This window comes from Carassius auratus, chromosome 13 (assembly GCF_003368295.1).
Source record: "Carassius auratus strain Wakin chromosome 13, ASM336829v1, whole genome shotgun sequence".
In the NCBI taxonomy this organism is placed as follows: domain Eukaryota; kingdom Metazoa; phylum Chordata; class Actinopteri; order Cypriniformes; family Cyprinidae; genus Carassius; species Carassius auratus.
In genome coordinates, this window is record NC_039255.1 from 14,351,931 (window position 1) to 14,375,037 (window position 23,107).

The following is a 23,107-nucleotide window of genomic DNA, read 5'->3' on the forward strand; positions in this document are numbered from 1 at the left end:
GCTGGAGGCGTGACGTGTGGGCGGAGCTTAAAAGAATCACGAAGCGCCAGTAGGCTTTTTGCGTTGAGAGCGTTTGGAAGCTGTGACATTACCGTGAGGAAAAAACATCCAAAACAAATCATGGCTAAACAGTCCAGATTCAGCCATATATTTATGATCCAGAATCAGATCCAGAGGCTGAAATTTAACAAGAGCAGCATCAGCAACGACGTCTCTATGTGGTATGTACTGAAACTGTATATATTTGCTTAGCGGTTTTGGAAAATGACTAAGTTCCACTTTATGTCGTCTTTTTTTTTTTTTTAAGCTGTTACATGTGGAAAGTGCAGTTTGATGACAACATCGCATGTTGTTTACTTGATGTGCTTACACGCTGATAGCTAAGTTAACAACACAGAGATATTTTAAGCAGTTTTACTCACCGCATGCGGTTCCAACACACGATCGTGACCCTTTTTCGTTGGGACTGCATTATCCTTAAGAAATAAATGATGTGCAAATTCCGGCGTCAAACTGGGCCTTGTTTGTAAAACAAGCATCTTCGAAATGCAGGGAACAAACACAAACACTTGCACACCTCAGTTGATGCTCTGTAAATATAAACTCCATCCACTGGTCCCTTAATGCTGTTTTTTTTTTTGGTAATCTGTGCAGGGTTGTCTTGCCCTGGCAACCAAAAACACACTTCTTTTGTTCCAAAAATACTCCTTTAAACGTACAACTTAATTTTTGAAACTTGTCCATGTTTAGCATGGGAATCCAACTCTTTAACAGTGTAAAAAACTCAGTATGCATGAAATAGCATTTCACCCCCCCCCCCCCCCCCCTTTAAATACTGCATTTTAATAGTGCAATAACTGTGAATTGCCTCAGGTATTCACCAAACACTATTTAGCAAATGAGATTAAGATAACTAAAGCTGAAAAAATAAGAATTAAAAAAAAACACTACATATATTTTAAATGATGACAATAATAAATTAATTGCTAATAAAAATATCAGAAACAAAAGAACATTTGTAAAACTTTACAAGTAAAATTAAAAAGCATAAAAAACATTAATAAATCTATAATAGTATCTCACTGATACTATAACAACACTGATACCTAAAAAATATTCAAAAGAAGTCAGTATTTTCTTACTCACCGGTATATGGCAGGGTGGGGGGCATACATGTAATTATCCTCCAAGGCCCCACCCCTCCAGCAGAGCACATAATGAGCCATCTCCTTAGCCCTGCCCCTTCACACCTTACATAGCCAGAAGACAGGAGCTTGCTTATAAACCCAGCATCCAGCCTCCAACATTTTCTACCCTTCCCTGAACCTCCCTTTGTCCAGAACTAGCCTGTGGAGGTTTAGAAGAAATCTGACCCTCTGCTTTTGCAAGTCCCTTGTCAACTGTCATTGAAGTCTTTTAGTTGCTGTGATAGCTGATCCTACTCCAAACTTTTACAAGTTCTTTTTGTGCCCATTGCGTAGTCAGAGGAACGATACAGCTGTTCATCTGTTTTATTTTCTCTCATTCTTTCTCGCCCCACCAGCTTCCACCTTACGCTTGCCTGTTTGTGCGTGTTTGTGGATCTGAATACATGTTCCTCTCTTATCATCTAAGCTATTTTTCTCTGGTGGATATGGTCTGTATTTCCTTTCACCACAGTTTACCCCCCCTTTTCCCCTCTTTTCAGCCCTCTCTTCCTCTCTTTGTCTTGCCTTTCGTCCCTCCCATTAGACTTAGTCAATCTCCATTTCAACATGGTACTGAATACAGTCTCATTAACAAATTATGAATATGTATCAATATATAAGGACAAATACAGGCCAGAATTATGTGTTAGAATAATGGATTGTGGTTTTTCAATATCAGTGGCCATTTAAATCAAATAATGGACAGATACAGCCCTGCTGTAACAGTAATAGTTTCCTGCTCACTCTATTTAAAACCCTGAAAATCACAAGACAAGTTAATCTGCTCTCACCATGGAGACCGAATGTGTCTGGCAAAGCTCCAGATCTATCTAGCACCATAGCAGGAGAAGGAATGTAGTGGATGAGCCAGGTATCAAAGCCTACAGCACACTTAATAACCACAGTAAACCTCAGATAAAATATCCAGACAATGTACCTTATTGTACGGGACTTGAAAACATTATGCCACATTAAAATGCCCGTCTAAAAGCTACAAAACTCTGTGAAACACTGCTGTTGTTGCACAATTCTTATGTTTCCAAAAGGTCAAACGCATATATTTTCAACATTGTTGTCTTGTGTGGTTTTTTTTTACTAAAACATTGACATAATTTGTTTCATATAAATCTATCATAAAACATACATTAATTTTGCATACAGATCAAGAAACAACAATTTCCTGATGAAAAAATGTAAGAAAAATATTACATTTAAGAATTATACAGCAAGAGCAATTTTATTTTGGAGTGAATTTAAACTTTTTAAATTCATTGTTTTTAAGGAGGCTTTGTTGTTTTTTTTATTGGAAAACAAGATCAAATAGCTGACGCTGCCCTCTGATTTATTCTGACAGCAGACAGGAAGGAGTAGTAAGATACTATAGGCCTAAACACAACTCTGACCCTGAGATTCCGGGTCAGTCACAGCCCTGGAAGGATCCTGTGCAGCGATACCCAAGGAAAACTTATTTAGTTAGGAACTTTATCCTTATATGACTGCTTGCTACGTACCGTTCGATGGTTTGAAGCAAGCCCTTCATGTTAACACACATTTTAAAAAATGCATGAGAAAAAAAGTTCACACTACATTCATCAAGGGCATTCCTAAAAGAAAGTCTATTAAGAGTTCATTTCAAGTCAAAACAGATCATCCAGAAAACAAAGTGAGCTGGTATCTCAGTACAATCACAAAGCTCAGCACTGCCCTCCAGTGGTAAATACTCAACCGGTGATTCTTTTTGTAAACCCATCTTGTAATAGAAAGCCCATGAAATCCCTTTTCACTCATCAACTGGTTACTCACATGTGTAAAAATGAGCAAATTACATGAAGTTGTGGCTACCATCTATCATCAAAACATCTGTTTGCATTTTGAGAGCGACTACAGCCTGATGTCATACTATGATGAGGACAGGAATGAGTTTGTCTCTGTGTGTGTGTGTGTGTGTGTGTGTCTGCAGTGCCAGCTGTTTCCTCTTCTAATGTGTATAATTGCTATTATTCTTCCCGTTGTCTATTTCACCAGAGGGGTTTGGGAGTGTTAACATTACACTAATTTATCTGTTAACATGCAGTGATGATGAGATATTTATGACAAATCATGAAAAATATCACCAGACCGATACTAACCTCACGGCAGCATCTGTGTCAGAATCAGGCCTGTGGGCTTGATCAGAGCAGGATCCACTACAGAATGGATTTTCTTCTACACAGACACCACTCTGGTCCTTCCTGTGCGGGTCCTGGGAGGCCACACACTCCGTGGGATCAGACACAGCAGGTGGTTGTGGGCACGTTAGAGGAGAGAAGTTCAGTTCGATGATCTGCTTGGCACTTTCACTGATCTGACTCTGGATCTCAGGAGTGAGAGTCGGAAAGTCAAAAGTGAAGACAAGTGGGCCACTAGGGGTGATGTCTTCACTATCCAAGCTGCTACAAGAGGTGCCCTTGGCACGGTGTGACTCCATAATGCTCTCAAAGTGTCTGCTGAAGGAGTCCAAGCCATCTGATGAGATCTGACAGGGTTGGTGACAGAGATGGGAGACTTCAAAGCCGTGTGGCTGTCAGGCTGGCAATCTGGGGGACTACAAAAAGAGCATAAGTCTTAGATGTGCTCCTATGAGTGGTTTGCCTACATCATTTAAAATGAATTAAAACTATGCCACAGAACTGACAACATTTCCATAATTCAAAATTTTCATGAATAAAGTCCAAATTAAAAGTGTAAAAAAACAGTAATGTAAAATATTTAGTTTATTTTAAATTCACACTGTATTTTTTCTACCCACCATAAAAAAGACATAAAGAGAAACTACTGAAAATATGGGTTTCAACAGAAGAAAATAACAAATTAATCTGATGGAAGTCTTAGTAGTGTTATAGCGTATATGTAAATGTGAATTTATTTTATCTTATGTTTAAAACCATTTTAATAGTATTTAATCTATTTTAATCTGACCCCCTTGAACTCCATTGCAGCCCCCTCGGCGTCCCAAGGAAACTATATAGACCCATTCTAATTTTCCCCTAAAATCTTCAAAATGGAGCAAAACAACATGAAGCAGGCATCCCAAAATCTAGTGAAGGTCTTCTGTTGCATTCACTCAGATATGTGTGTGAATTCACATATGTAACTATAGTGGATTCTATTCCACACTCACCCTCTTAGCAGTCGACTAAACACTTCATCTCCTTCAGGTGTGGCATTTTGCCTCATTTTGTCACCTTGCATCCTCACACTTGCCCAGCTCGCCACCTCTTCATCTTGCAGCTCCTCCTCACCATCTGTGTGTGGGCACAACAGTCCCTCCAGGGGGCTGCTGCTGTTAGTGCCTGAAGTGTTTAGCACACTGCGGTTACTGCCAAAAGCAGAGTCCACCTCCTCCTGTTCTGCCAGCATCGCCTCATCAAGGTCTGTCTCCCTGTAACAGCGCAGGGGCACTGCATCTATGTCGGTCTCTGAATATTTCACACTACGTCTGGCGATGCCGGTCTTACTGGAACTTTCCATTGTGGGATGATGGTTTATCAACTCTACTTCAACTTGCTGTACAATGTGGCACACAGATTTTGAAGATCCAGTTGATTTACAGGGTCTTGAGTGTGTTGTTATTGACCTTACAGGGGTAGACAAGGGTGGAATGGATGCTGGAGACTCAAAGGTACAATCACTGGAGGGTACAGTGGAGGAACCTGGAATGTGTGTTAATAAAGGAAAATCAAAGGATTGAGAGTGTCTTGTCCTAAATAAGGAAGTTTTATATATATATTTATATATATAGTCTCTCTAAACAGACAAAATGTTTAACCTTTCTAATTCACAGTTTCAGTAAACAGTAAATGGCTTTGGCCACATTTAATTCTATTTGCAGAAAGTTGATCTGAATTGGCTTAAAAATAATGACGTTATTAAATTAACAATTGTATGACGTTAGGCCCTGTCACAGGTAGAGTATGGCACTATCAGTGCCAAGGTCATGAGTTTGAATCCCATGAAATTCATACACTGATAAAAAGTGTAGCCTGAAATTGTTTTGGATAAAAGTATTTACAAGCTGTATAAATGTCAAGGTAAGGTAAAAGGAATAACCACATAAAACAAGCAATTCTCAAGAATAATTCTAGTGATTCTTTCTCTTCTAAATTCTCTCTCTTTGACAGTGAATTGAAAACACCTACACACAGTAAGGAATTGAAACTCAATGAACCTAAAAATAATCTATTTGAAAACCACAAGAAATACAGATAAATTCATAATTTTATAAGAAATTTATACACAACATAAAACCACAGCTAAAATCAAGCAAAGTTGTAACATAAATCCACTAAAAGATCATTTCAGTAAAACAGAAAAAGGTCAATTCTAATGTCATGCTTTGGGGACGTGGCTTGTTACATAATTGGATTAAGCATTTATTAATAAGGCAAACAGCTTGTTTACAATGAGAGGCATATGAAAGAAAGAAGGATGACTTTTCAGAAAACTGCATTCTGGAAGTCTGAGTTAGGGGCCGTTCACATATCGCGTCTTTTGCGCGCAAGTTCGTTATTTCCAATGTAGGCTCCTCTCATTTTAACCTCATCGAGTTAAAAACATCTCAACTTTTCAGAATGCCGCAAGCGCACCGTGGGTCATGTAACAAGAACTAACCATTCAGCTTCATCCTTTCCCGTAACAACGTTGAAAATTCAGCCAAGATGAAGGAACAGCTGTTCATAGCTGTATATGGATTGCCATTTTGAAATAAATTTAGTAGCAGAGTTACTGCAAGCGATTTTTAGTGCTGCAAATCCATTTATCCTTTGCTGAAATGTCCGCGTCTTCATGGAGAGAGCACGTCAAGGTTGCGTTTTTAGGCGCAATATGTGAACGGCCCCTTAGACATTACTAAGAAAATCTCACCCTTTGTTTCATGTTGATCTTGTTGATCAGAGTGGGACCCAAACAGGAACTCCCATTTGGCATGAGCAATCTTCTGAGAGTGTAAGGAAGGCCTCAGCAGAAATGGTCCACTTTCAGACTACAAACAAAAAGTGAGTTATCAAACAACAAAATCAAGCAGTGAATCAAGGCATGAGATGAATCTAAAGATGTGTACCAAGATTACCTGTATTCCTGTGTTTCCAGAGTCAGGACTCTTTTGGCTGGTTTTTCTAGATATCTCAGAGGATATGCAGTCTTTCTCATGTAGAGTGCTCTCTATAAGGCTGCCTGTGACCCCACTGGAACTCTGTGATGCTGTACCACTCCACTCCTTGTTAGTCCTAGTGTCAGCTTTCATCTCATTTTTCTGCATTGAGACCCTACAATGGTTCTCTTGAGAGACTGGTGTTGTTGGACTATTCCTCCTATGACTGTCCATCTCCATTAAGTTTTCCTTTTCTCTGGCTAAGCATTCCTTTACCCCATGATTTTGCTGAGTGGTCCAGCTTGGTGTCTCTAGGTTAGGCCTTGTAAAATGTCTCCTGCTGCTATTTGGACTGTCTTTGAGACTTCTGAGTGTCCCATACTGCCTATGATCATAGCTATGTGTATGACTGTCTTTTGTGTACTGGGAAGGTAGGTGCCGATGCAAAGTTGGGCTGTCTCTCCCTACCAACTGTGTTCTCTCTATCCGTGGGTCTCGTATTGGAGAGGACGGTATTACATCTGATCGGTTCAACCTTGCTGGAGCTGTTGGAGATATACTTCCAATGTGGGGAAAAAGAGGGGTTGTTTGAACAGAATGGTGACCCATTTTGACAAACCCTTGTTTACAGTTGTACTCCTGACTAGGAATGTTGCAACTAGAGTGGGTTGGTTCTCCAGAGCATTGGAAGTTAGCATAGAGCTGAGGCTCTCTTGAATGTCCCAGCTGGGGACTGTAAGACCTTACTGTGTCTGTTGAAGATGGGGTTGGAGACCTCCTGGCTTCCATAAGTATGGAAAGTTTGGTGGCTTCTTCTGCTAGTTTACAAGCCATTTCGGGACTTGTGGCTGGGGATACGCTCCTCCTTCCACTCAGTTGGTTAGCTCCTTCTTCTACATTATTTTGTGAGTTGGCCAGGTTGAAATTAACTCTGTGGGCTTGCCGTGGACTATCACTTATGGAATGACTGATTTGTTGATTGCTTGATGGTTGATTTGCTCTTTGGTTTGAGTCCTCCTGACTGTTGGTGCTTGAGTGTGACATTGTAAAGTAAGCTCGCTTGGCATGATTAGACAGTTGGTCGGTAGCATGGCTCGGAGGAATTCTATAAAACAAACTATTCTGCTCATGGTCCATTATTGTTGCTTTGGAGGGCAGGGTCCTAGAACTGCATGGTATCACTGGTGATCCAGACCAAGACCGACAGCGATGCTGCTCTTCTCTTCTGACATCATGACCTATTTCAGGACAGTTGCCGGCCAGTTTTTGCCTTAGTTGTGGGGAACCAAATTCTTCCAATGCTTGATGTCTGGCTTCTCTGCCAATGGAGTCTAGAGTTGCCCTCCTAAAGCTGGGCGTACCTATATGTGAGTTTCCCAAACCTTGACTAAGCTGTTTTGAACTACAGTTATTCATTGATTCCAAGCTACTGAACCACACTGGATCACTTAGCCTTTTCCTGAGGTGAAGAGGGGTCGCACTCTCCTCCATGGTTCTGTTGAAAGGATTCTGAGGCTCACTTTGGCATAAAGAGCTATACTGACCCTCTACTGATTTCATTTGAGCTTTTTCAATGTAACTGAAAGTGGCGACAGATCGCCTCCCTTCATTTCCTCCCTTTACCTTATTTGGGCTGCAAGCTTTACGAGTTCCACTGGGAGTAGGAGGGGCAGTAAACCGTCCTGAGAAGTGAGGTTCCTTCCCAAAGAAGGGGACACTTTCAGAAGGAGCACACACCAAGTGACATGCATTTCCAGTGGGATCTTTTTGAAAGACAGACATTAACTGATTTATCTCATCATAATGTAGACTTTTCTGCTGTTGGGTCACCGGTTGGTCTGAGTCATGTTTTGGATGTAGCTGAAAACTTACAGAGTGTCTAGATGTTGATTTACTAGAGGCCATGGTCTTGGTGCTGCTTCCACTTTTATGCAGTACTCCATGTGGGGATGTCCGGCCATGTGGTGCAATTGGGCCACCATTCTGTGATGACTGAAGAATGTCTGGTGCTGTCAACATGAGGGAGTCTGTTTTCGCCACATCTCCCAGGTCTTTTCCTTCTCCATTAGTGACAGGTTTCACCTCTACATACAGGTGGAGGATTTTACCTGACTGAGACATGACTGACCAAAATCAGCCTGCAGATCTGTCCTATAGCACAACACCTGTTCTCTGCAATTGATTTATATTACTGGTCATCTTGTTTGCTCAGGAAGTATGTTGCTGTTCACATCTGAGATTTGGATGAGTTTGGATGGACTCCAATATCATCTTCAAAATCACCTATAAGAGACAAACAAGAAGTATTTTAGATTTAACTTTACATTAATATATTTTATAATAGGTTCAGCATGACATTTGTACACTGAACAGCATAACTCACTCTAGCATTAAAGTGTTAGTTCACCCAAAAATGAAAATCAGGCTGTGTTTTACTCTTTACCCCCAGGCAAGTGTTTATCACGGTCTTTGAATTTTCAAGCAGTTTAATGCCACTCAGTGGGTGTTGCATGCTTCAGTCCAAAAGAAGTTAAATAAAAAGTGCAAATCCATAAAAAGAGTGTCTCACGTGGCTCAAGGGGGTAAATAAAGGCCTCCTGTAGTGAATAAACTTGTGTTCACTGTCATAAACAGAAGCAGTTCTGGGCGGATGACGAATGAGTTCGGCTTTGCACATGTGCTGCTCAGAATTGACGTACGCAGAAAGGCAGGGGAGAGATCAAAACAAAACAATGGTGACTAATTAGAAGTACAAAACAAAGATTTGTAAAGAAGAATGTCAAATGATTTTGATATAAGCCTTTTGCTAAAGTAAGGAAACTTTGCTTCCTTTGATCCTGTAAACAAATGTTGGTTTTCACAAGACTCACTGGCGCATACGCAACGCTGACCTCATACGTCATCAGCCCAGAGCTGCCTCCCTCTTCAACTGTTGGCACAAGCTACTTTAAAGTGATTATTAGTTTTTGAATATGGATATTTTTCTTACAAAAACCCATCGATTCACTACAGGAGGCCTTTGTTCACCCCCTGGAGCCATGTGAGACACTTTTTATGGATAGGCGCTTTTTATTTCACTTCTTTTGGACTGTAGCACTGCAACACCTGCTGACTGCAATGATAGAGCTTGGAATAACCAGGACAATTTTTTATATAAATCTGACTGGATTCGTCTCAAAGAAGAAAGTCATATACACCTAGAATGCCTCTGGGGTGAGTAAAACACAGCCTAATTTTCATTTTGGGTGAACTAACCTTTAACATTAGCAATATGTTAAAGTTCTAGCTTTTGAACTCTCATTTAAATTCTATTAAGAAGTTAGAAATCACACAATACCTCTAAAGCAAAACATTGTGAACTAACCACCTTGGCTCCTATTGTTTATAAAATAAATTAAGTGCGTTTACTGATTGCAAGAGGATCTAAATGTGTGACATGCTAATTAAAGAACCTAAAGCAAACTCCACATACATAAGCATATTGGCACTGCTGCTGGCAGGCCCTTTCTCCCTCCACCTTCATTTTACATACATAGTGGTAAATAAAATCTACTGAAGCACTTTCAGTGTCACAGTGCTACTATGAGGGAGCGAGGAGACCAAAAGTACATCAACAAGGTATTTAATGATAATCAGGAAAATACAAGTAGCACAGGATGTAGACATAAACAATACAGGACACTGAACTAAATACAGAGAACACTACTTAAACACCTGGCAAGATGAGGGGAAGACGAGACACACTTGGGATTAATGAAAACAAATGGGGAACACCTGGAATTAAATCAATATAATCAGGACAGGAACATGAAACTAACCAAATATGGGCATAAACACTGGGACACAGGGAGCACATGGGGAACAAAACACAACACAAGTCTGACAATCAGAGGTATAGTAAGGTATAATATAATTACCTAAACAGAGATACTATCAATTACGTCTCTTGCATAGTCAAGTATATATAAGATAGCTTTCTGGTCATCGTTACAAAGGAAAACCTTGCAGGTTAGGTTAGCTGGGACCGGCATCCAAAAATGAACATATCTTTGTGCCAATAGAATACATAGAACTCCATATAAATCTTTCTCCTTTAATCCTTTCAGAAAGCCTTTACAATCTGCATTAGACTGCAATCACCTTTACAAAACCTCATAGTCAGTTCACGTTAAATGAAATAAACCTACTGCATATCTCAATAGCTCAGAAGAGAGATGAGGCTGATCATTACAAAAAGCCTTCGAGGCTTCATTCTCTTTGATGCTTATAAGACAGTCTAACCTCTTACAAGCTAGTCTCACACACCTGCTTGTGTTCTGTCAGCTCTTGTGAGAGTGGGCAAGTGTGGCTGTGATTGGACGTGTGCCAGGTATTGCACTTGATTGAGTCGTACGCACTCGGCATCATGACCACCACTGCAGTTATGGGGGATGAGGCAGGGAAGGATAGATAATAGATTTATCTCAGAGACAACACACATGCTTTTACATATGTATGGGAACTCTCTAGGTTTCTCTGCTCTATTTCTCTTACACACACACACACACACACACTCACACACACACACACACGCTACAAACACTTCCATTGTATTTGAAAAACATTATTCATCACATTCACAAACCAGAAACTAATAATGCCATGGAGTCAAACTACACAGACAGGTAGGGTGACAAATACTTGAAATAACTCTCAGCTCATAATTGCAGTCAGTCTGAATGTCAGAAGTAGAGCTTTTGGACGCGAATAGCAGATTTTCACATTCAAAGCCCTTATTTACTGCAGTCTTTCTTAATTTCCTGAAATGTAATGACTATTTTGTATGCCTAGTAACATTATCTATTTTACATGTTCCAAGGTAATCTGTAACAACTTGAAATCGATCCCCCTTTAATAAACTTGTTTTTTGGATCAAAATCCTTAACTGAAAGAAAGTTACATTCAAGACAAAATATTGTCAGAAGTTTGTTAAGAATTTTTTTAGAACTGACTACAAATATATGTAGATGTAGAAAGACTATTATTTTGTTTCTAGTGCTACTTTAATTTATTTTAAGATAATAAAAAATAAAACTTTTTGGTAAAAGTTTACATTAAGGAACAAATATTCACTACTAACTAAAGGTTTTCCCTAAATGAACTCCTAATATGCTGCTTATTGATAGCTGTAGTAATTATGTTGAGGTACTTGGTAAGGTTAAGGGATCTTGAATATGGTCATGCAGAAAAAGCCATTAATATGTGCTGAATAAGTACCAATAAACAGCCAATATGCAGCTATAATAATCAGCTAGTTAATAGTGAATAGACTTCCCTAATCTAAAGTGTAAAGTTGTTTTTGTTGTTGTTTATTAACCCACAGATTTTTTTATGAGTACTAATTAGTTCTCACAACTAATGCACAAATCTTTGAAATTAAACCTACAATTAAAATTTTAATTATGAAAAAAAAAAAATTATAATAACTTTCCCATCTTTAATAGTCCAAAAGAGTATGAAAGTATGAAAAAAATGTAACATTTGATTATATTGTAATTGCAATGTTTATGCGGTTTTGTTGTTATTGTTGCTCCTCTATCCCCCGCTTTTCTGAAAAGCGTTGATTTTTACAAAGCTCATCATTCTGAAAAGCGAGGTGTATGCTGATTGGCCAGCTATCCAGTGTGTTGTGATTAGCCCAAAATCTATCATTTGTGATTGGAGAAATGACAAACAACAAGCTCTAACAGTTATTTGCGTTTCAATCATCAGTGGCAAATTCTTTAAATATTAAAAACGTACAGGTTGAGTCAGAAGAGCCAGACCGTCCTTACAAAGTTGGAACTGCCCCACTTTATAGAAACAGCCTTTGAGCACAGAACCACTGTAGGCTACTGGTTCAGGAAACGGTCCTCCATAAAATGTGCTGCACACATCTGAATATTTGGGTTGAACTGTTCTGGAACAGTGTTGTAAATACAACTTAACCACTGATTTCTAGTTGTGTCCTCTTTTCGAAGGCAAAACAAATAATTTTTCACAACGAAACACACAGCAGGCTTGAGTGAGGAATGGCCAACGGACTTGAGAATGGTGCAGCTATTGTACAACTCGGCTGACCTCCCACAAACACAGAGACACCAGGCACTTGTGTAATGCTGTCCTGCATTACCTACTGTGTTATCTGAGAGCTTTGGAAAGAATACTTTACTCAGATTGACTGCTCTTAGACATTAGCTTCTAAGGTGACTGAGAACAATAATGGACGTCTAGGGTACGGTATATGACAGATCTACGATCAAAAATTAAAGCACATGAGTTCAAATTTACATTAATAATACACTGTTTTTCTGCAACCACTAAAATAGAATTTACGATTGCAAAGTCAAAACAAGGACAAGAAGCCTAGAATCAATCCAACAGACAATACCATTTGAAGACAGTGTGCGGTAAAATTCGGAAAATAAATAACAGGTACACCACACTCTCAAGAGGCTTGCTTTACCTACTTTTTAGCATATTTGGAAAAAAACAGAGGGACAAGCAACCTGACATACCTGATGGGTCCAAGAAGAGGTGCAAATGCAGGAGATATTGAGACTTCATGGTTTCATTGTGCAGGTGGTGCTGAAGTGGACAGCTCCACTGTAATTAGAAAAACTTCTACAGCAGACAAAGCAGTCAGTACACTTATGCCTGTGTCTTTAGGGAGTGTCCGTATCACATTAACAGAGCACTGGCAGGAGGCCCATCTGAGCTTAAGGTGGACTACAACTTTGTAAAGAAGTGCTTTCTATATTCTAAAGCTGGATAAACTTCTAAAGCTGGAAGCTGATTTTCAAAATAAGGACAAAACAACAAACGATGACACAATTTTCATTGTAAGGTGAACTGTCTTTTTAAAGTAAAAGTGCTAAATAGTTTACTACAATTAATTGGGTTAATTTGTCTATATATATTTCTATTTGCACAATTTTCTCACTTTTCAAGTTTTAAAAAATCCAGAGAATAATGGGTTAATTTTGACAGTTAATATCCAGAAATTATAAAAAATAATCAAAGTATTAAATCCTATATTTCTCATGATAACTTCACCAAACTTAATTATATACAATTATTTAAAAAATAAAATAAAATAAATTATATAAAATATATAATAGATATACCCTATAGAATAAGCTATATTTTACTTATGATACTAGAATATTTTTGTTTCATAGATTGACAGTGGCAAGAGGCTGACTGTTTTGGCCATTTATGCCAAAACTGGGATTAAAGATGGTATAAACTGGGCCAGAAAATTCAACACAGAATGAGTGGAGCAAAGCCAGTGTATCACCATCATAGATAGACATTTTGGATGGTTTTCCTTACTGCCAGTGGCTTTTTATTTGAGTTCTGATAAATGAGATATTTTCCATTACCATGATAGATGTAGCAGAATGCATTGTTAAAGTCACCGTTGCAATGCTCTGAATCCTGATCTACTGTAGCTGACCCATATGACATACCAATCAACCAATAGGGTTTCTTCCACACAGCCACCTCCCAGTAACGGGAGCCGCTGGAGAATCTCTTCTTGACCCGGACGCTGTACTGGGAGCAGGTTTCCTCTCTTGGGTTGGATTCTTACTCCAGTATACCTCCAGCTTTTCTGCTGACACCTCCAATGGGTGCAGTTTCTGGGTCTAAACTTATTGCTCTGAGACCTGCAGGTGGAAAGAATTTGTTATTTTAAGGATATGTTTTGTATATGGATTTCAAGAGAATGCAGAAAGAACACACCCTACGTTGCCTACGTTGACTATACTATATTACAATCAAATCTAATCTAATCTTGATAAACTATATATTGTTGGAAAGGTCTAAGACTCCCAAATATATATTTTACCAATATTCTTTGTTAAAAATTATGTAGGAAAAGTAATAGATTAATTTATGACAAGAGTGCACCCTAAGAAATCTACATTACAAAAGGAGTTTTGACCTTTGTTTAAAAAAAAGACTTCCTCGTTGCCTTTTTCTCTATCACATTTTAGAAATCATAAGAAATTACATATCACTTGAAAACAAAAAATCTCAAAATTCATCCTTTAAAACCCATTTTAAAATCAGACATTGCGTTACCATGTAAATGGTACATCAAAATCATGTTACAAAATATTTTCAGTCATGAATTATAAAAATTTAGGTTTGTATCATGCACATTCAAGTCTATCTTCAAAAACGTGAGTGACAGTTAACAGGTTAATACAAAAAATAAATGAAAATCCCAAAATTACCTGAACACATCTCTTCTATTATAAGCATTTAATTTCTGTACCAAAATTATATTAATATTATATTTACATATATAAATATACTGTACATATTTATATGTTCTGTAGTTTTCACTTTGACTAACTTTTTACTTGATTTTTATACCATTTGACATTTTTAGAGTCAGAAAACACTGACTCTAAATACTTGACACCTGTGTTTTAAACTACATTTTTGTTTTATTTCTATCAACAATATTTTTAACTCAGTAAATTAACTGAAATTGAATTACCTTGAATTCTGTGCATGCATCTTGCAGCGTTACAGCTCAATGGTTTTTGTGTGCAACTGCAATGCACAGACAACACACAGCGATCTGGTCCTCCCGACAGGAGAGCTTCAGCTCCCCCTCATGCTCCTTAAACTTAAAAGAAATCAAGTCTTCAGTAACTTGGATGAGAGAGTGTGCTCTTAAAGCCTCTCTCTACTGGTACAGCAGGGTGTGAGCAGAGCACAGAGAGGCATCGCAGATCTTCACAGCCACCTCAGTTTTTCCAATACACTGATCACACTTGCTAACAGAAAGTGACATTTGATATGATTCTTCCAGCGAAGGTGCTCTTGCAAAGACATCCTGAACTTTTCTTTGAAGACCTGAGTTGATCTCTAGCTCAAGATCCGGAGGAAGAAGTACAGCGGCCCTCCTCTGGATGTTTTTGGGTCATCCATGTTCCAGACCACTTGGATGCAGGTTTGACAGAAGTTGTGCTCACATGGGTTTGTAAAGCTTTCTAAACAATCAGGACATTTTAGTTATTCTCCTATAGCGTCCATGTCAGCAAACCTTCTAGAGTATGTGTGCACTAGCTCTACATAAATATTTTAAAGATGAGGTTCAGATTTCAATGCCATTCTATTATGAGTGTATTTAATTACAATAACCTGTGCATGTCTTCTAATACAACATATAAAATATTTCAAAACAACTATGACATGAAGTGATATTCAAACCCTTCGTTTAACTTCAAATATTGAAGAAAACCACACCAAAAGGCACATGAATGCCTTTACTTTGAAATTATTCAAGGGTAAAATTTATATAAAATTCAATATTCTCATTCCATTCATGTTTCTTTATGAATCATTTCACATTTAGATCATTTCATATCAACATTTCTGCAACTGTAATTTCTGTATAACAATGTAAACAGTCTGTATATAAATGTGCATTTTTTGTGGTTTGGATTACAGTAACGTTGTGTATTACATAACGTACCGTTGTTATGTATTAATGACAATCATCTGTTAACAATTTTTGAATATACCTAGCATGTATTCTGTTGGTCTAAAGCTGTCTGAAACGCACATCATAAAACGTGCTTAACTTACCATGTGGATATTCAAAGATGTTTTGTCTTGGTATCTACAAAATTAATTCCTATTACATAGAAAATGACGATATAACTGCCCGTTTTTCGTTCAAAAATTTACAACACGAGGTTAACGGAGTGTTAACAATAACGGACAGATTTGTTTTCAAACTGTGTAATAATTACAAACTCGACCAGTGATCTCACTGACGCTAGGTGGCAGTGTGTGTAATAGTGATGTAAATGCAGCAGACAACGACGAAACGTTTGCTTTCTCCTTCCTTCTATGGCGTCGTATGCGGGAATTTTGAGATGGCAGTGTTATGTGTTTACTCTACTGAGATCCAGGAGGAGTTGTTTATGCGCGAAATCTGCTATTTTTAGTCGTATGTATGTGTCAGATCATATGTGAAAATGCTGCAGAATATCTGCTTCTGGACTAATTACTTTTGAGCAGAAATAGATGTGGCAATCTTTATATGCAGCTCAAGTGATGTTATACGGTTTTAAGTTTTGAGCTGCTGTGTGACATTGGATTCTCTGAAGATAAATAATTTTTAGTAATTTTAGTCACTTACGGTCCACGATGATTAAGTCTAAATCCAGCTAATCTTCCGTAAGTATTTCAGATTCATTTCTGATGCATTGTTATTCATCCTCAGCTATCTAACTATAAAAAAAACTTAGATGTAAATGTGAAAGCTGTGAAACTCCTACATTTTATTTTTATTTATTTATTTTAAATGTTGTAGATGGTCAGTGGAGTTCAGTCAAATATTTCTGCCTTTTTTGTCTCAAAGGTAAGGACTAAGGACATAAAACAGCAATTTGCACTTAAAGGGATAGTAAACAAAAAAAATAATATTTTGTCATCATTTACTCACCATTATACTGTTCCAAATATTTATGACTTTATTACCTGTAATATGAATTTTGTTTTCCAAATAATGACAGTAAATGGGGTCTGAGGATGTCATTTAAGATTTATTTAGAAATTATAAATAAAAGCCCCCCCAAACTTTTTTGTTAAATTTATTTAATATGTTTGTGATGCCCTTTAATTTGTAATTTAATGAATTTGTTTACGCAGTTACTCTGCATAGATTTATGTTATTTGGTAAATATCTTCAGAACCTTCTTAATTGATTTATATTTTTGAAATTTAATAAAAAAAAAGTTAACTGTACCTTGCACGTTCAAGTTAAAAATGGCCACCTGCTCTGATGTTAAAAATACGGCTGATGTCACACCATAACATCACCTTTATGTGTTCTCAGGTTTTACCAAAGTCACCTAAAAAAATTGCAGCTGGAATTACAAAAGTCCCCATTTCACTGAAGATAAAGGATGAAAGTGCTCCCTGCTCTCCAATCCCTTCTGCTGTCCTAGAGACACCTGACAGTCTGAGGAGCGACAACCCTTCAGACACTTCATATGAGAACCGCTCACCTGTGTCCCGTGGCCTACTTACTAAATGTGTCAGGGGTAAACCTAGCCTGATGGCACGTAAGCTGATGCAGCCACAGAAAAACAGCAATCTAGAGCCAGAAGACACTTTTGAGCCTAAGAATGGCGTAAGTCACTCCGGCTCTGTGAAGAGGTTGTTGCACAGCTCCGAGAACATCCAGAGTGCAAAGCAGTCCAGGACCATGCAAGTTCAGAAACTTCCCGATTTTGACACAAGCTCACCAAGGGCTTCATCTTCGGGAACGTTACAGAGAGCATTCTCAAATTGTCAAAATTCTCAAAACGGAAAAACTAATGGTTTCTCATAGGTCTCAAAAAATCCTTTCATCAGCTTAGCTTTAGTACCAGTGAGAAAGAGAATTCACTTGCTCTAAGCATGAAGCCCGAGATGGACTTTAGTACGGTTTCTGAAACAAATGACTTTGATCTTGTGATGTCATATAGTTTGTGGATACAAAGTGGATCTACTGAAGGAAAAGATACTTTTCTCAACTGTCTAGTCACTACGAAGAGACCCTTGAGTACTGCTGTTTTGCAAGTAAAAGACAAAATTGCTGATGGAGAGACTTTGCCAGCCCCATTTGAAGATGATTTCACTGATCTGATAGACTATTGGTTTGATGATGGTGTGGAGCAAAAAACTGAATCTGAGGCGCCAAAACCCAAGAAGTTCAGTCACGAGTATGAATGTGTTATTCAATCTATCTATGTGCACATTAGTGTGCTTTTACTAATATTTGATAGTTTGGTGAATACTGCGCATTTATAATTTATGATTCTAACCTTTCTGTGTTCTTAATTGTTCTTGTCAAATTTTAGTGCTTAAAATAATGAAACCATATGTTGTTGTTGTTGTTGTTTTTTTACAGGCATTTGATGGTGGATCTAAGCAGATGTTAAATGGTACCATAGTTCATGATATCTTCCAAAAAGCAGCCATGTCTTCAGATGTCTCCCCAGAGCGGATACAGACATTTGCTGCAGAGGCCCTTAGAAGCCCCAGCTACCTCAGACAAATGTAAGAGCTATCTTCTAACATCAATTTCATTTATAAAATATGTTTTTATTGTTTCCTCAAATACAGATATTGTGCTAATACGTGTTTGACGACAACAGCTCTCTTTTATGTGCCTTAAAAAGGCTGTGTTTGTCTTGTACTTGCTTTAATTAGGTATAGCCTAAAGCTGACCCAGGCTGACATGAGACAGGAAGTAGAAGAATATCTTCCCTCTTTATCTGAATGGGCAAAACACTATGTCCACACTTCACCGCTGGCTGGCCAAAAGCAGCTCACTCTCAAACTGTGAGTAAATATGTATGTATTTAAAGAAGACCGAGAGCATGGTCTTGTGGGTAATGTCTAGCAACGGGGCTCTGAGCAAGCAATATGCCTGTAGCGCGACAGTCACAGATTTTGTGGACATTGAAGAGAACATGTGGTGTCCACTTTTTGGACTGAAGGGGAAGATGGATGTCACAGCTGGAGTTAGGATTCATCGGAGAGGCAGAAAGCCCACAGAGAGGATTGTGCCAATGGAGCTGAAAACTGGCAAGGAGTCCAACTCCATTGAGCATCGCAGTCAGGTACAAATCACAACATAAACTGTAGATATTTCACATGTAAAAAAAAAAAAAAAAATCACTATGTATGTCATTACTGAATATCGCTTATTATTTGACAATTTTTTCTTTTTTTTTTTGGTTATTCTGTACACGTTGATGAGCTCAGCTAGACGCTGCGATCCAGAGGCTGGCTTTCTTGTCTACTTGTCTACTGGCAGTCTACATCCTGTTGTGGGTAACCACATGGACAGGAGAGGTTGGTTTGTTTTATTAAATATATAGTTCAATTAAAAATAAATTTTGTCATCACTTATCTTTAAAACACAAATTAAGGTTTTAATTTTAAGTAGGCTGAATGTGACCATCAGTAGAGCCAAACACAAGCTCCTCATGCTGGGCTCGGCGCCCACCCTTCGCCGATACGCACCACTAGAGAAACTTCTCAGCCACCTTCAACAGGAAGATATGATCTCCTTTACAAGTGTTTACGAATGAGAATCTAATTGCAGGTACATTCAGTAACTTTTTTTGTCACTCTGTCATTGAGATTAATAAATTAACAACTTATGGAAACCACATTTTTTTAAATTCTCCTTAATCAAAGTCACATCTTCCAGCTGCCTGCTGCTGCCTATGAGGCACTACCCAGGGTGCACTTGTGATGAGAACAAAAACCTCTTTTGATTCATAGTGTATGTCACAAAGATACTGCTGTGAAACAGTTACTTGAAAGACATTTGTGAAATGGTATACATAAGCTTCAGATAACTATAGACACTTTTTTTGTTTTAATGATGGATGTGAAGTTTAATAATAAATCAGTGCTGACAGGCCCTAGTACATCATTTTCACTTGTGAGTTTTTTTATTTTTACTTTACACAATTAATTCTCACTACCTCCTGTTGCATATTTTTTAAATCCATTACAGTTTTATCCATGCAAGTGTTTTGTGTATGTGCATTATATATATATAAGAATTTTAAGTTTAATGTTTTTTTTAATAAAAAATTGATGCAAATACTACATTATCTTTTACTTTTTTTTTCCCCCACCGAAGACCATTGACCACTAAAGAGATAGAAATAAAAAAAAGTTTGCCGTCTGTGAATTTGCACTTTATTAAATGGTACCTAACTTATAATGCACCTACACATTAATGTTAAGAGCCACAAAAATTCCCTGCACCTTTCAAGTATTTTTTAAAGCAGTATTTGAAGTTAAGATAGGCTTTGACCCTAGTGAAATAAAAGGCTCAGATTAAAAGTACAGACTCAAGATTTCAAAATGCCTTTTTAGAGAAACTTTTTTTTTTTACTGTCATGTTATCTGTAAAAGAGAGTGGAAAAGAAGATAATGCTGATCTATCATTTTTTTTTTAATTATATTTATATTCTACATTCCACACTAAACCAGTAGCAGTATTGTTCTTTGTTAATGGCATTTGCATTTTCACCTATTGGTATTTTCTTGTAAATACCTTTTATTGTAGACTTTATTATACAATCTAAATGAAAAGGCAGTTTGCCACCATCCATCAGAGCAGCTGCTGGGATTCTCCTGTAGGATGACCAATGCCTGATGAGGGATGTTCAGTTAACCATCATCTCTGATCTCTCGCTTCAGTTTCTCTCTGTGACTGTAACCATGGTTTGCTGTATCCTGGATCAGTATCAGAAGATCTAGCTTTACTCTCCCCAACACACAATTTTATTAATATTCTGCAATAAAATGTATAAAACATCCATTCAGATTTAATTTATTAGTTTATTATTTATTAATTTATTCAGACAATAATTTTTATTGTATTTTGGCACACAAGTAACCACATTTGTCCATTCAGCATACGAAAAAAAATAACAGTCTGTGGATCTTTGCGAAAGAAAATTGACTTATTTCCTTAACCTATTCACTCATTCAGTGAGAAGGTTTTATAGGTTGTCTAGATTTTAAGAGTTCCCTGAAGAACGATCTGTGCCTGACCACTGATGTTGAGTCGACCATCATCTCTAACCTCCAGCCCAAGCTCTCCCCCACGACTGGAGCACTGATAGGCTGAAAAAAACCATATTGTACATTTTATTTAAGCTTTTTGAGAATTTTTTTTAAATCAGTGAACTAATGTCTTTATGAATTTTCTTTGATTAACCAGTGCAGGAACAAAAAAAGGCCTTTACCCAGCATTTTCTTTTTCTTCAGCTTTTCAGACCAGTAGGCAGCAAGAACCGTATGCGCAGAACCTTTGAGAAATAATTATTGGTCTTTTAAAAACACAAAACAAATTAATATGAAATTATTCAAATTCATGGCTTTACATTAAAACATGGACACTTCTACAGATTTCGCCTCCTGTATTGCAGGTTGCTGCATTTTTGAGAATTATATATGATTTTTTCAGCTCACCACAGACTGGATCTTCAGGGATCCCAACCCAAGGAGCAAAGTAACGGGAATAGAAGTCATATCCAGGTTGTGCGGTTGGAGCTCCCTTCATTGTAACAATGACACCTTTAATCTTCCCAGTGGATTCATTTTTCAGCAGAGCTTCTGCTTCAGGCTTCAAAGATGTTAGTTGAGATCTGCCAACAACAAAGAGTCAACAACCTTGCTTAATGATCTAGATACTACAATACTTGAATAACTGCCATTTTGGAAAATATTACCAACATAGTATTAATTCTTGTCTTGACATAGTCTACATTTGCAATAAATTCTATCGTTTTGCTTTGAGCTAATTGTTTTCTGTTTCTCTCTTGACATTATTCGTCTCATTTATATCCACAAGCACAATGCATACACAATATCATTACATTCCGCCTCTGAATGTCCAGCAGTACCTGTTACATGTGTCAGCCAAACGAATCATCAGTTTGCTTGTGGTTGGACTGTAGCACACTTCCTGAATGGGCACATCTCCTACTGCGGCCTGAAAATACACATAGAAGCTTGTTTTTCCATATGTCCTAAAAAAAACTAAATTACTCACTGGCTAACTTACTTTCAAAAGATCCTTGATTTCATGCTGATCCTGGAAATAAAAAATACAAAACTCAATAGATTCAGACCAAGATACACTACTTTATTAATCATGAGAGACTATATGAAGAAAAGGTCAATAAGGTGTGCTGTGGTCATACCTGGGGGTTTGGTTTGTTTAAGGGAAAGTCCATTATTAGAGATTCTTCATGCTGGCGCACATTAAGCTCTCCACTCATAGTCTCAAACACCAGTACAGGGTTGACATTTTCTGTGTGATGATATAACTGTGATTTTAGAAAAGTCACATTCCATTGTCTTTGGTAAAAGATTAATTTAAGAACAAGTGTTTCTTACTTTTCAGGTAAAAGAGAACTGCTGCTGAGGCCAGTGTTGCATGTCCACACAGTGGAATCTCACTTGTGGGAGTAAACCAGCGTAATCCAAACCTTGCACCTTGCAAAATATATCATAACCAAAAACAGACGTAAACAGATGTAAATCAGTTATTTGAGAATTTCATCATGCATCTCACCAAAAGAATACCTGAGGAGAAATCCATAGAATTCAGTTTTGTGATGAAAGCAGTCTCTGATAAATTCATCTCAGCAGCAATGCTCTGATAAAGATCATCTCTCAGCTCCTGGATGTATTATAGATAAACACTTCACATTCTGATCTTCATAGCTGCCAACATGTTTAAACAATTCCTTAAGTAAAAAACATAAAACTGTCTTGTGCAGTGTAATACTTACATTCTCTATAAGACATATTGCAGCAGGATTACCTTTGAAAGGTAAGTTAGTAAAAGCATCAACAGTAAATACAGGAATCTCCATTGCTTCTGCTCTAGAGTAAAACAGCTGCAACAAGTTTAGCGTGACGCTTTAGCAAGTCATAGTCCAGTGTTCTGAGGCTTGCTGAGACTTTGACCCCAGTAGTGAAACACCCCATTTTAAAGTTACAAGCAACACAATTTCAGAATGTTTCTTGTGTTTGCTGTATTCATTTCATTAAGTGTTAAAGCTCAGATTAAATTAAAACAGTATTAAAATTTTACTTTTTATTTCTTAGATAGGACTAGGATCAGGGTCCAACTTAATAGGTGTCTGAAAATTATTTTTTTCACTAGTTATTACTTAAAGTCTTCATGTTGTATTGCAAAACACTTTTACAACTA

At 37.6% G+C, this 23,107-nt stretch overlaps 3 protein-coding genes across 9 annotated transcripts in view; 1 reads left to right on the plus strand and 2 right to left on the minus strand.

Annotated features, from left to right (window-relative positions):
- Positions 1-13,093, minus strand: part of LOC113112769 (uncharacterized) — a 32,751-nt gene extending 19,658 nt beyond the window's left edge. The window contains 6 exon segments of the mRNA XM_026278613.1: positions 3,317-3,705; positions 3,708-3,771; positions 4,348-4,879; positions 6,090-6,207; positions 6,295-8,598; positions 12,852-13,093. Coding sequence (XP_026134398.1) covers positions 3,317-3,705; positions 3,708-3,771; positions 4,348-4,879; positions 6,090-6,207; positions 6,295-8,436 — 3,245 coding nt within the window. The 5' untranslated portion in view covers positions 8,437-8,598; positions 12,852-13,093.
- A 3,092-nt stretch (positions 13,094-16,185) lies between these two features.
- Positions 16,186-20,808, plus strand: LOC113112774 (DNA replication ATP-dependent helicase/nuclease DNA2). 7 transcript variants are annotated; one of them, XR_003293484.1, is made up of 8 exons: positions 16,186-16,539; positions 17,201-18,071; positions 18,260-18,408; positions 18,531-18,693; positions 18,852-18,974; positions 19,120-19,209; positions 19,301-19,462; positions 19,558-20,808. XR_003293484.1 is itself a non-coding variant. In XM_026278620.1 (7 exons), the coding sequence occupies exons 3-7, from the start codon at positions 18,306-18,308 to the stop codon at positions 19,446-19,448; spliced, it is 705 nt and encodes a 234-aa protein (XP_026134405.1). In that variant the 5' UTR covers positions 16,186-16,539; positions 17,201-18,071; positions 18,260-18,305; the 3' UTR covers positions 19,449-20,808. The 7 variants fall into 7 exon arrangements, 2 of the variants coding, with proteins under 2 accessions (XP_026134405.1, XP_026134406.1); XR_003293485.1 differs by having other exon boundaries at positions 19,571-20,808; XR_003293483.1 differs by having other exon boundaries at positions 19,304-20,808.
- LOC113112773 (phenazine biosynthesis-like domain-containing protein) lies at positions 20,699-22,843 on the minus strand. Its single transcript, XM_026278619.1, has 9 exons — positions 22,683-22,843; positions 22,474-22,570; positions 22,285-22,383; positions 22,089-22,198; positions 21,950-21,979; positions 21,789-21,877; positions 21,355-21,530; positions 21,129-21,191; positions 20,699-21,006 (listed from the first exon to the last, which is right to left on the minus strand). Exons 1-9 carry the CDS (start codon positions 22,764-22,766, stop codon positions 20,894-20,896), a joined length of 861 nt encoding a protein of 286 aa, XP_026134404.1. The 5' UTR covers positions 22,767-22,843; the 3' UTR covers positions 20,699-20,893.
- Positions 22,844-23,107: the final 264 nt, after the last annotated feature.